At 48.4% G+C, this 13,319-nt stretch overlaps 1 protein-coding gene across 1 annotated transcript; it reads left to right on the forward strand.

Moving 5' to 3' along the window:
• Window positions 1–1,450: 1,450 nt before the first annotated feature.
• On the forward strand, window positions 1,451–2,868 carry SP5 (Sp5 transcription factor). The gene is given in 3 exon segments (XM_042874958.1): window positions 1,451–1,519; window positions 1,812–2,072; window positions 2,074–2,868. Coding segments are annotated over 3 exon segments (1,107 nt in total). The 5' UTR covers window positions 1,451–1,468.
• The last annotated feature ends 10,451 nt before the right edge of the window (window positions 2,869–13,319 follow it).

The raw sequence follows: 13,319 nt of genomic DNA on the forward strand, positions 1-13,319 counted from the left end.
CGCCACGGCCGTCTTGTCGCAGCGCTCCCGCCGTGCCAGTGGCCCCCGGGCGTTACGCGGCTGCTGCGGGCAGGATGTGACACAGGGTCGGGTTCTGCTTCTCCCCGGTACTCCGCGCGGAGCCGTGGGAGAGGACTCGGCGCTTTAATCCCTTCAAAAGACAGCGGCCTAATTCAGCTCTACGACTCTTGGAAGTCTTTGAACGGACGGCGATTGTTTCCACGGGAAAGGCAGATAAGGATCTCTGTGCCAGCGTTTAAAGGGCCTGCGGCGGCGGTGTGAATGCAATCGCACCCGACGGCCGCGGGGAGGATCGAGTTACCCGGACTGACGGCTTCGCAGGGCCGCTGCCCGGCGCTGCCCCGGCCCCGGGGGGGGTGCGGAGGGGCTCGGAGCTCCGCCCGCCCGCAGCCCGGGGCCGCCCGCAGCCAAAGGCGCTGCCGGGAGGGACTCTGCCTCCGTTTAAGGGAGCGCGGCGGTGGCGGTCGGCGCCCGCTGGGTGAGAGGAAACTTTTCCGCGCCTCTCCTCTGCCGTCTGCCGCTGCCTGCTTGCCCGTGCTCTTGCGGCTCCGGGCCCTCCTTCCCGGGCCCCGCCCGGCCCTCACCCGAAGTTCCCCAAAGGCTGCGAGCGGGGAACGCTCGGAGCTCGGTTGGGGCATCCCCCGAGGGCGGGAGGCTGCGGGGGGAAGTTCCGCAGCCCGGACCTGGTAGACCCGCTCAGGTGGAGAGGCCGCACTGCGGTGTGATCTCGGGGGCGGCCGGAGGTAGATCTCGGGCGATAACAAAGCCACATTGTCACCTCGGGGCTGCGCCGCAACCCCTTAATTGCGGGGAAAAAAAAAAAAAAAAAAAAAAAAAAAAAAAAAAAAAAAAACAAAAAAAAAAAAAAAAAAAACAGGAAAAAAAAAAAAAAAGAAAACCAGAAAAAAGCCCAACACGAGGAGGGAGGGGGGATCCGGTGTCTCGCGCATCCCGCGAGAGGGTCTCCAGGCGGTACGGGGTCCTTTGATCAAGAAAATCCAATTATTTGTGTATATACATTTCCCACATAGTGATTACTTCATTAATTGTCCCGCCTTTATCTCCTCCCTTCCCATCCCCCCTAATAATCAGTTCTTTTATCCCGACCAACAAACACACCATAGGAGCTTTGTGGATTCAAAGGATTTGCTTTCGCTTCTGAAAGAGCCGCTATTCTTTGATGATTGGGTAGCGGCAAACTTCAAAGCCATAAATCTTCCTTCTGACTGGCTGGCGGCCCAGCAAAGTCCTTATCAAATTCTTGGAGGTGATCCCGGCGCAGGCAGACGGGCCGCGGAGATCGGCGGCGCGGGGCGGGCCGGGCGCGGAGGCGAGGCCGGAGGGCAGCGCGGCGCGGCGCAGCGCAGCGCAGCGCAGCGCAGGCGACCCGGCAGTCCCGCGGAGTATCCATGCCCCGACGGGGCGCCTCTCTCCGGGCGCAGTAGCCATGGCCGCGGTCGCCGTTCTCCGCAACGACTCGCTTCAGGCTTTCCTCCAGGTCAGTGCCAGCGCCCGAGGCACCTCCGCGCGGGCTGACGGGCGGGCGCCGGACGGGGCTCCTCGCCGAGACTTGGGCCGGGGCCGCCCGCCGGGAAGGGCTGCTCCAGGCGGGGCGCGGGCCGTACCGGGCGGGGCGAGGATGCCGCTCTAAGGAAGTTTCTCGGCGGCGCGGCGCGGGGCGCGGCGGGGGCTCTCCGGGACGGACGGGCGGGCGCGGAAAGTTTCGGTAGGGCGGGCGGCGGCGAGTAACGCGCTGTGCTTCCCTCCCCGCGCCCCGACCGCCGCCGCAGGACCGCACCCCCAGCGCCTCCCCGGACGTGGCCAAGCACTCGCCGCTGGCCCTGCTGGCCGCCACCTGCAGCCGCATCGGACAGCCGGGCGCCGCGCCCGCCGATTTCCTGCCGGTGCCCTACGAGCCGACGCTCGGATCTCCCTCCAGGATCTTCCACCCTTGGGGCGGCGAGATGCCCGCGCACTCCCCGGGGGGGCTGCCGCCGCCGCACCCCAGCCTGGGGCTGACCCCGCAGAAGAGCCACCTGCAGCCGTCCTTTGGGGGGGGGGCACGAGCTGCCCCTCACGCCTCCCGCCGACCCCTCCTACCCCTACGAGTTCTCCCCCGTCAAGATGCTGCCCTCCTCCATGGCCGCGCTGCCGTCTGCCTGCCCCCCCGCCTACGTCCCGTACGCCGCCCAGGCCGCGCTGCCGCCCGGCTACTCCAACCTGCTGCCGCCCGCGCAGCCCTGCCGCCAGCTCTCTCCCAACCCGCCGCCCGAGGACCTGCCCTGGTGGAGCATCCCGCAAGCCGCCGCCCCTCCCGGCTGCGCCCACCGCTTCCCCGCCGCCGCCGCCGCGCTGCCGCGGGGCCTGGTGCTGGGCCACTCGGACTTCGCGCAGTACCAGACACAGATCGCCGCCCTGCTGCAGACCAAGTCTCCCCTGGCGGCCACGGCCAGGAGGTGCCGCCGCTGCCGCTGCCCCAACTGCCAGGCGGCCGCGGGCAGCGCGCCGGAGGCGGAGCCGGGCAAGAAGAAGCAGCACGTCTGCCACATCCCGGGCTGCGGCAAGGTGTACGGCAAGACCTCGCACCTGAAGGCGCACCTGCGCTGGCACACGGGCGAGCGGCCCTTCGTCTGCAACTGGCTCTTCTGCGGGAAGAGCTTCACCCGCTCCGACGAGCTGCAGCGGCACCTGCGGACTCACACGGGCGAGAAGCGCTTCGTCTGCCCCGAGTGCGGGAAGCGCTTCATGCGCAGCGACCACCTGGCCAAGCACGTCAAGACGCACCAGAACAAGAAGCTGAAGGCGGCGGCCGACGCCGTCAAGCGGGAGGATTGCCGCGACCTGTGACCGCCGCGGGCGCCCGGCGGGGCGGCTCCGGGACTCGCACCGCGCACGGCGAGCGGGAGCCCGGCCGGGGGAGCCCGGGGCTGCGGGGAAGGACGTTCGCAGGGCCCCGCGGCCGCTGCCCCGGGATGGGCGCCGCTCCTAAGGCCGTCGGGGCGGAAGCGGGGCAGCCCGCGGCCGCGCTCGGCGCTTTCAGGGGAAAAGACTGACGTTCCGTGTACAGGTTATTTAACGGCTCTGTTTAATACAAATGTTTCCTCCCTCGTCCCGGCTCCGCGCGGGGCCTCAGCATGTTTCTGTACAGCGACCCGCGATTGCAGCGTGAAAATAAATACGTTAACACTGGGGTCAGTAGGGAGGTCCCGCCGAGTCGGCGTCCTTTGATCGCCCCAGGCCCCTGCCCCGCCCCGGGGCCGCCGCCTCCCACCCACCGGGGAGCGCCGGGCGGGCGGGGCGGTGGGGGCTGCTCGCGGTGGGCGCCTTCCGCAGTCCCGGCCTCTCCCAGTCCGCGGCGGCCCCTCGGGCTCTGTTCAGTTAACGACGGTTGGACCGCGAGCGCGGAAGGGGACCGCGCCGTCCGGTCCGGACCTCAGCACCGGGCGGGAACGGCCGTCGGAGGAGCGCGGGCCGCGTCGCTCAGCCCCTGCCTGGCTGTGGCTGAGGCGCGACACGGCGCACCTGTCTGCAGAGCGCAGGATGTGAGGGCACAAGGCTCGCTTTCCTCCCGGCGTTCGCCCCAAACTGTGTTTCAAGTTAATTTTTGTGGGCAGCCACAGCCTTTGGGGCCTCCTGTGTGCCGTCAGGCATCGTGTGAGTTCAGGCATAAAACTGTGAGAAAATATGAGGCTTTTTACTGTAGCAAGTTCTCTACTTTTGTAACTGAAAATGGTGTGAAACAAACCAAGAGGATCCTACTTCATGTTGCTTTTTAAGATAGCAACTGTGTTATTTCATCCCCAGGCCAGCTGTGCTCCCTGCATGCCCACAGACCGGAGCTCACAGTGCCCGGCTGCAGAGCTGCGTCTGCACAGTAGCAGGCTGGGCAGCGCTGGTGGTGACGGGGCGCGCAGGACAAGTGTGTCTGTGGGGGTGCTGGGACTGGGAGGGAGATGTGCTCTCAGGGAACAATGAGATGAGACGATACCACTAGAACACTCACCTCTGAAATAATGAGAAGTTAATTGATAGTTTCTATGGTACAGCTATTTGACAATATCACAGTGGTAATCATTCTGAATTCATTTCTGTCACCATGTTGTTAGGGTCAAATTATTTAATTAAGACCTGATTTGTTATGTTCTTTACTACTGCAGAACCTTCTATGACCTGTCCTGCCACAGCAAACCCTGTGAGAAACACTTCTGGGTTGCTGGTTGGCATTCAGTGCCCAGCATTTGGTCCCCAGAAGCATGCTGGGGGATAGTGAGGTGCCTTTGGTATTATGGAGTGAGTGACGGCAGGGGAGGCAGTGACAGATGGGCCCGGTTCAGGAGTCCTTACTCCTGAAAGTCATTGAGACAACAGCACATCCCGTTTACAACTGTCTCTTAAATATGTCATCAGGAAAAAAACATAATGCTCCTGCTTTTCAGAATGTTTCCTGGCACGCAGAGACAGCCTCCTTCATTGCTTTGAGATTTAGTTACAGAAGGAATGTAATGTTGCAGAATTCAAGGCTGCTGTAGAAAAGGGCCTCTTTCAGTAAGTAGTCTTTCAGTTCTGTACACAGATCAGATGTGCCTCAAACGGACAGTAATGGGAGAGCTTCTGTTTGTAGCTGGGGAGGAGTAGTGGTATCCCAGAGTGCAAAAGATCTTCTTACAGGATGGGATAATGGCTCAAAGGCGGCCATGGTATAGCAGCCTTTCTCTGCTACACTAAGCACCCAGACCAAGGCAAAGTATTAATGTAAGGTGGAGCAGCGTGTTGGCTGCCTTCTGGCACAAGTTTAGCCTGAATAGGGAATGGGGAGCAGCACTGGGACAGCAGATAAAATAGCCTGAAAATCACATCTAAGCTGGGCCATTATGGAAACCTGTTCTCCAGTGAGATGAGGAGCTGAGGTACGCCTACCCAGCGATCTGTGCTGACAGGTCTGGCCAGAATCTCTGGGGCTCTAACTCACTCCTCACAACAGGACTGGTACCAACGCACCGACACTTCCACTGCTCGCTCGGTTGCTGCAGGCTCACACTTCAGGCATTAAGCAGGAAATTACCACCTGGGCAGTGCCAGCATCATGCTTGGAGGTGGGAGAGGTGCTTGATTTTCTGTATAGACATGTTGTATTAATATTGTACCCTCGTACCTTGTATAGTGTCCACATGATAGATATATTTACAGCATGAGATTGCATAGGTTGAAAATGTGTACAACCAAAACAAGTTCAGTGCCTGTTAGAAGAGATGCATTTCATTGAAAATCTATGATGTCAAATGCTAATTCAAATCTTAATCTCCAAGTTAAAAAAAAAAAAAAAAAGATAAAAAAAACAGCAACAACAAACATATACTAAAATCCCACAAAATTATGGAAAAGTAGAAAAGTAGGCATCCATGGCACAAGGTAAGTGAAAGTAGCAGTTTGAATTTAATGAAATGTTATGTCAGTACAGCTTTTAAACTGTTCATTGGAGACAGAGGGCAAATCTGCCAGAGCTGTTTCATATTCGTCTCTAAATAGCTAAATCATATGATCACTTTTCAATTGAAATCGTTCAACTTTTATAGTAATATGGCATTTAAATCTACATGACCTTTCTGATGTGTGGATAGAGCATTACAAAAATATATTGCTTACATCTCAGGAATGTATTTCTAGTTGGCAAATTGCACTCTATAATAAAATTAACTTTTAATTTTGCATTCACAAAATACGTTTTACACTTTTAGCTGTTTCCAATCAACTAGAACAGCTGTTCATTTTATCAAATTAAATGATTAATATTCTTCTTTATCACACAGTTTGAGTACATATGCTGCTCAAGGTCAATTCAGTCCTGAATTTTAAATCTTAATGTCATTGGTAGAATAGACACATCAAATAAACTAATTCATCTCAGAGTTAATTGAAATTAATTAAACTTTACTCAAAAAAAGAAGCTGTAATACAACTTAAGAACTTAAGATTGGGCACGTTTGCTGTGTTAAGAAGTGGCCTTTGTACTCTGCTTTTAAGCTGACAATATTAACAGAACTTTGCTCTCCAACCATTATTTTTTAATATATTGTTGTCCGGTTGTTTTTAATTAAGGGCAAAATCACATGAGCCTAATCTGGGGCTTCATCTCAACCAAGTTGCCATGTTGGTTTGAATCAAACTGTCACCTGAGTGGGGGCTGCAGAATTCACCTTCCGGTCCGCACTGACTGGATCCTCACTGCAATAGTGCAACAAGAGTATAAAACTGTATTTCATGGAACAAGATAAAAATAGAGGAGTTCCTCAACTACTACTGTGGGATAATAAACATAGCTGTCAAGGGTCTTCTTTCTAGGTACATCAGAAGATGAAAGAAAATGTGTTGTTCATAAGGTAAGTGAAAAGGACAGAACGTGGGGTCAGAGTGATGCTTTTGTTTCAGGAAAGGTAAAGGGTTTTCTTTTAAATATTTTGGTGCTAAAATGTGCTTTTATAATATCAGAAAACCATCAGCTCTGGCTGAAATGGTAATCCTTGCTCCACTGATTACATACTGAGAAATCCGCTTTAGTAAGAAATGGGAAATTTTGCTTGAAATCAGTATGAGAACGTAGGCCAGTGGGGCTAAGATACCTTAGGCAATTTTTAACATTGTTCTGGGTAGATCCTGTCTCATAAGTGCCCCTATTTCTGTGTCTGGACACCACACCACACAGCTCCATTTATTTCTTATTGTAAGTTTCTGTCTCCACTCACTGTTGCTATGATGCGTTTGTATATTTCTGCTGGATCCCAAAGTCACGTGCTAGCGTTTCTTTCAACCTACAGTGTGAGACATGCTCTCCCTAGAAACTCACAGCGGGATCCTTCTTTTCATACTAAATCATAGGTGTATTTTTATCTTTTTTTTTTTTTTTAAACGTTAAATTATTTGCAGATTTTGAGAGATTGTATGAAGTTTTACAGTAACTACAATGTAACTTTCAGTTTGTAAATTTGCACTTATCTCTAAAATTAATAGTAAATACTGAAGAAGCAGGGGATATAAAATGAAGATGTTGAGACTTTCATATCAGACAAAATGTACGTGTTGCTACTGCTCAGTGATATTGCAAGTGCGTTGGTAGACATCTCAAGTTGCTTGGTGGGGTAAATCCCTCTCTCTGTTCAGGTGGTTACAGGACATTTTTAGGCACTTCTTAATCAGCCTTGTTACATTTTGTAGATCTTGTCAGCCTATCCCAGCACTGAGTGGGGATAACCATAAGAATAATGCCGAGTTTGTTATCAGATCTTACCACTTTCAGTTTCTCTGATTATTTCCTACGTCTTATGAGATTCTTTTGAATTCCCTGATAGAGATGTGTGCCCCACCAGTCTGGTATGTGATGGAGTCACTTCGTAGATTTTCCTCGCAAGCTTATTAAAAATACTTACACAAAAGAATCACCTTACAGGTACCTTCAGTAGCCTTGCATGTAAGCTGCACGGAGGACCAGGAGGTGTCAGACAATCAGCCAGGCTCCCAGTCCTCAGGTAAGTGTCACAGGTGTCAGAAGGATCCAAAGCCCTGCACTGGTGGGCTGAATGGTTTTGATCACAGCAAATCACTAGCAGAGTTGTGTATAATTCAGAAGGTTCTTTTTAAAAAGATTATTGCTTTTCTTTCTTGTTAATATTCTCTCCCATCTGATTTCAAGTCATACAGGGTGTGTTCATTTATGGGTAACAAAAACTGAGTTCTGTCCTTGTTACTGTGACAATTCAGAGGGAGATTATGGATAGTGAAATCTGGCCTTTGACCTGGAGGTCACTGTTTTTGATTCTCACCTCTTAATTTTGTTGTGGAAGACATTCACTGAAGCACACATTGAATCCCAGCACATCCCTGACCCAGCTGGCTGTCACACCTCTGCTCAGTCCTGCCGGTCACAGCAGCCCAGCCAACTGTTTGGGCCCCATGTGCTCACTGTGCACACAGGTATGTGGTAAGGATCCAACTTCCCTGCAGATCGCTGTGCAGGGAATCCCATGCTGCCGAGCACTGGAGTTGGTGGCCAGGTGCTCCAAATATTCAGTGAGTTTGTACTGATGCATGACCTGAGTCAGCACTCACAAACAGTCCAAGCACACCCTTTGGTGGTGCAGAGGCCTTGTACAGTGTTGCAGAGATTAAGATTTCTCCATCAGAGGCAGTAAAGCTCAAACTTCCTTTGACATAATTGAACTGCCAAAGAAATCATAATAATCTGTTTTATGATAGCTGTTCCCATTCAGCTCTGTCTAAAGTAGGAGCAGTTTACCTGTGTGACAATATATGCTAAAAGCCATAGTGTGCATCACTAGAGCAACCCTTCTCCTTTACCTTTTCTTCCCCTCGTCTAGACTAAAAGAGAAGCTGTGCCAGCAGCAGTGCTGCCTTGCCTGTACAGCTGCATCTACAGTCTTCTGCAGATGTCACAGCCACAGAATCATGAAAAAACACATTATATGTATTTTGTTGTGTTTTTTCCCCATCCATGATTGGCATAATAGTGCATGCAGCATCATGTGGCCAAACCCTGGCCTGCTCCATCCTCAAGTGTGCACAGATTCATTACCATCTGGATTTAGTTGTTCTCTCTAGCCTAATAAAATACACAGTCTGTCTGAAGGTAGGAACTTCCCTACCCTCCACCTAGCTCACCTCAATCCCCCTTCTCTAGGGCAGCACTTGCTGCTTTTGCCCATACTGAGCCCATACTGAGCAAGTAACTCACTTTAGGCAATATCATAATTTGTCCTTCCTGCTAACCTGTCCCATAACAAACAGCAAACTTTCTTAACATTAGAAATATATTGTTGCCAGGGAATCACAGTATATAGCCATGATAGTGACAGAGATGTCCTAAGTGAGCATGATGTGACCACAGCATTTAGTATGGAAGGAAGGACGGACCACGAGGAGAAAGATAATATTCAAATATGCTAAACTGAGATAATATTCATAAGTTAAATATTTCCACTTACAAATATCTACATCACCAACTTCATCAGAAGCAACAGTGTGTGCCTATGATTTTGTGCTTTCAGAGGGTAGATTCCTATTATCTGAATGTCCCTGTCCTTGTAGCAGTACTGGGCTGTTTAAAAAAATACCAGTATTAACCTCTCCCCTACTCAAAGACATTTTTCATTTTCCTTTTTAACATGAGCCAGCCATCAGAGAGCACACTTGCAAAACAGGCTCTAATTACAAAGCTGGCTAAAAGAAATTTTATTAGACCAGAGCCCATATCTTCACTTGGGGTCATATCCCACATGCTTCATTCAGGATCAGATGGTGTGCCTGTGATCTCCACATGCAGATCTCTCGTCTGTATAGAAAGGAGATATCAGTCACGCTGCCACATTCTCCCTTGTTTTAGACAGCTCTCCATAAGTCTAAGATGCACATGAAAAATGCACATGGTTCCCTCATCAAAGATTATCCAGGAAAGATAACAAAGTGAGAATGTCAGGTATTCTCAGCTACTGCACGTTAATCCCAAAGGAGTGTGCAAATGGCTTCCTTTTTCCCACTTGCATCAAAATTATTTGCCTTCCAGAATGACCAGGAGCAGCAGTAGTGCTTTGCTTTTGCTGATCCCTGCAAAGAGCAGTCAAATGCATGACAGCTGCTTACTGAGCATGTTACAAAACATTGCATGTTCACTTCTGCAGCCAAATGTAGGAGGTACATTCTTTCCAGCGTTACACGATCCTGCAGTAGTGTGGCTCCGCTGGCTTCATCTTGTTCATTTTCTCTGAAAGAACTGAAAGAAATAATTTTAAGCAGGCAAAGATTATACTTTTTTATTTTCCAAAATATTAACCAAATCTTCTTATATGCCTACATGAGACCCCAGGCTATGTCTGAGCTTCTTAATAAAATGCTTGAATAAATTGTGTGACAGAATTGGCAAGCTGCTTACAAAGTGCAAGCATCTAGTGTGCGTTCAGTGCTAAAACAGTTAAATTAGAGAAAAGGAACAGAACTGTGAGCAATCTTGTTAAGGGAAGTAGGTTCTCTGCAATACTGTTTAAAACTGGCCAGAGCCACCAGCTAATCCATGTAAACACTGGATCTGAAACTGCTACATCTGTGCCATCTTGAATATACAAAAGGTGACAGAACAAGGAGGTGGATTTTTTAAATTTTTTTTTTAAACAGGGCCTTACAAAAATCTTAGCTGAAAGAAGAAAGAAGAGCTTCATGGATCTGAAGGTCATTTAATCTATTCATCAGGAGGGTGAACGGAAGACAAAGCAGCTGGGGAGCCTTTCTATTGCTTGAGCTGCATCTTGTACTGCATGCTGAGTCAGGTGAGGGAAATAGGAAAAACCCTTTTTCTTATGCTCACGAATATCAACATTAAGAAAGAGTCCCATTTCCTTCCTTAGCTCCCTGAATACAGAGAAGAGACACAAGATCCAAGACTTTTTGGAAATGTTTAGTTGACTCACTCCCCGCAGCTTCTTCACACATCTCACAAGAGTTTGTAGCACAGCCCCCAGCCCCTCTATATGGTGTTGCTGCCTTCAGCTGCTGCACTGCCTTTGCAGGATTGTGCTCTCCTCTGCCCTGCTAAAAAATCTTTGTGTGCAAGTACATTATTTCAAAACACTTTGCATAAAAGAAGAAGAAAATTTCATAAGCTAAGCACAATAATTGCAGTGTGTTGAAATGTGGAAGTCACTTCGTAGTTTTGCTATTCAATTATTTTTCTCATTGGAACTATAGTATTAATCATCTATAGAAATGCTAAATATTAAACAGCCAGTAAAACAGAATAGCATGTTACATTAAAATCATTCTTTATAAAGTGCTTAAGTACATTAGAACTCATTTCCCTTTTTATTACATGCATTAATTCCTGCTAGACTTAAAACAGGTGTAAGATATCAGCTGTAACACTCAGATTTGGATTCTGATCTACTCATTAGAACCTCTGCCACTCTGTGTGTTCAAGAAAGAGGAAGGAGGAGGACAAGTTTGGGCCTGTTCTAATAAGCTGCAGCAATTAGATGGTTTGAATACTCAAAATGATGTATTAGAATTATGTAATTATTTGGTTTGTTCGGTTGCTTTTTAATACACTTGAGAACCAGCTCCTAATTAAGATACACACACTATCAAAGATGCAAAACTTAGATGTTGATAAAAACAATTAGAATGATGATGCAGGCTTAGATTCCCTGTGGTTTTTATACAGATCACTGAGACAGAGCTGGGTATGGGCACACAGAGTTTCCCTTCTCTGCACAAGTTCCTACAGTGACATGAGCCACCCTGGAGCAGGTGAGATGCTCTGGGCATGGTTGTTTTCTCAAAAAAATCCCTTAGCTGGCTGGGCGCTCTGGCAAAAGGGGCTTTAATTTTCAAGGGATTTGCTGCAGTTACCCACTGTCACTGGGTGAGGGACTGCATTTCCGAAAGCACGGCTCCTTCTGGAGAGCAATAGTCTGGGGATGCAGCGCACCTCCTCTGGCCTCCATGGCCAAGCTAGTAAATCGCATCACAGTCCGTGCTATTTTCTACCTATGGAGCATATGCCAATTATGTGTTAATTATTTGTTCTTTCAATGTAAAAAAAAATTTCCATCCTGTTTAAAATGTAAAGAGGAAAGCACAGCATACAGCGAAGCACATTTTATGAAACAGAATAAGATAAATGATCCAACAAAGATTTCCTCCAATTATAGGCATGCCTCACCCCTTTAAAACTAATAGACTATGTAATGCACCATCCTTAATATGTCCTGAATGTATTGCTCTTGATCTCAAAAGCAGTAAGAGCAGTCTCTCTCTCATGAAATCTCACTACAGAAATGACTGAATTCCTACCATCTCAATGCCACATGAAAAACCCTAATCAAAGCAACCAAACCTCTTGACTTGCTGCTGATTCCACAGCACTTTTTTATGGAGTGGTATCACTTTTATCTATCATCATTTATTCAGAAAGGTAAATCAAAAGGATAAAATAGTCTCATCTGATTTTTTGCCTGCAGGAGCTGTCCTTCTCTTTGGTTAAGCCGTGAAGTTTTACACAGTCAGGAGCAAACTAAGTGGCCATCCTACTCTCTGTTCTGCTTTTCTGTGTATAAAAGTTTCCTATACACCAGTTACAATCCAGTATCAGAATTTTGAAAAAGAAAAGATTTGTCTGTATCAGATAGGCTGACAAAAAGAAGCACTTATTTTTCAAAAGATACAACACTTCTTTTAAATTGCCAATCAACACCAATCGTCTATTAATCCTAACCTAGTACTGTGAATGTAACACTAAGGCTTGTTAGTGTGAGATGCATCTAGGGCTACAGTAATGATCTCTAATACCAAGGATTTTAAGATTCTGAGTTCCAAAAATCCTAATGTGTAAAATCACACTCTTCTCACATTTTTGCACAATCCAATATACTTTCATTTAAAATAAGTCATTAGGAAATCACTTTAAACTAAACTGCCATAAGCAACAGCTCAGCTGAAGAGGTTCACAGAAAGGAACTAAGCCCTAAGACCCACCCAAAGACAGGTGGCACATTGACTTCACAGCTAATCCCCATTAGCTTTTGTGGCCTGTGGCAACGGAGCAGTACAATTAAGCTCCTAGTGGTTAGGTTCTTATTAACCACTCCACCACTAGGATACAACTTTTGAGTCTCCTAAGCAGGACTCTGACCCATACCCCTAGGGGCAGGGTATTTTACCCACTCCACAGAATCCTCTCAGGTATTATTACTAATGCTATCCTAGTAGTACTTGTTTAAGATAGTTTAAGTCATGCCGGTTTTGTTTTTTTTTGGGGGGGGGGAGAGGGAAGGAAAGGGAAGGAAAGGGAAGGAAAGGACTATAGAAGTGCAGGTTCCTTTGGCAGCCAGGAACTGTGGTGCTTCAAATGGTTTTCTCAGGGAAAATGGTGAACGTAATGGAGGTACGTTGGTATCATGAGCTAGACCAAAGCCTGTTGGATCTAGGAGTCCACTTAGCAGCAACAGATGCTTAAAAAAAGAGGATTAAAAGCAAGGCATATAAAAAGCATTCATTCCTCTTGGCATAGCTACTCTGCTCTGGGGAACTGTGTGTGCTTCAGGAGCTTCCTGAGCTGGAATTGGATGGAGCTTGTTGTGTTTAATAGTCGTGGGCATGCTGATCCTTCATGGATTTGTCTCATCCTGTTATGAATGCCCTTATGCTTTTTGGGTTCACAGCAAATTTTTGGTAGTTATTTATATAATAACTTTAGTAGTATATGCCCTCTTGGACAGGTTTGTATCTATTTCAGTTCTTAC

Source organism: Lagopus leucura, unplaced genomic scaffold (assembly GCF_019238085.1).
Source record: "Lagopus leucura isolate 7727_CA_CO unplaced genomic scaffold, USGS_WTPT01 Super-Scaffold_100012, whole genome shotgun sequence".
NCBI lineage: Eukaryota > Metazoa > Chordata > Aves > Galliformes > Phasianidae > Lagopus > Lagopus leucura.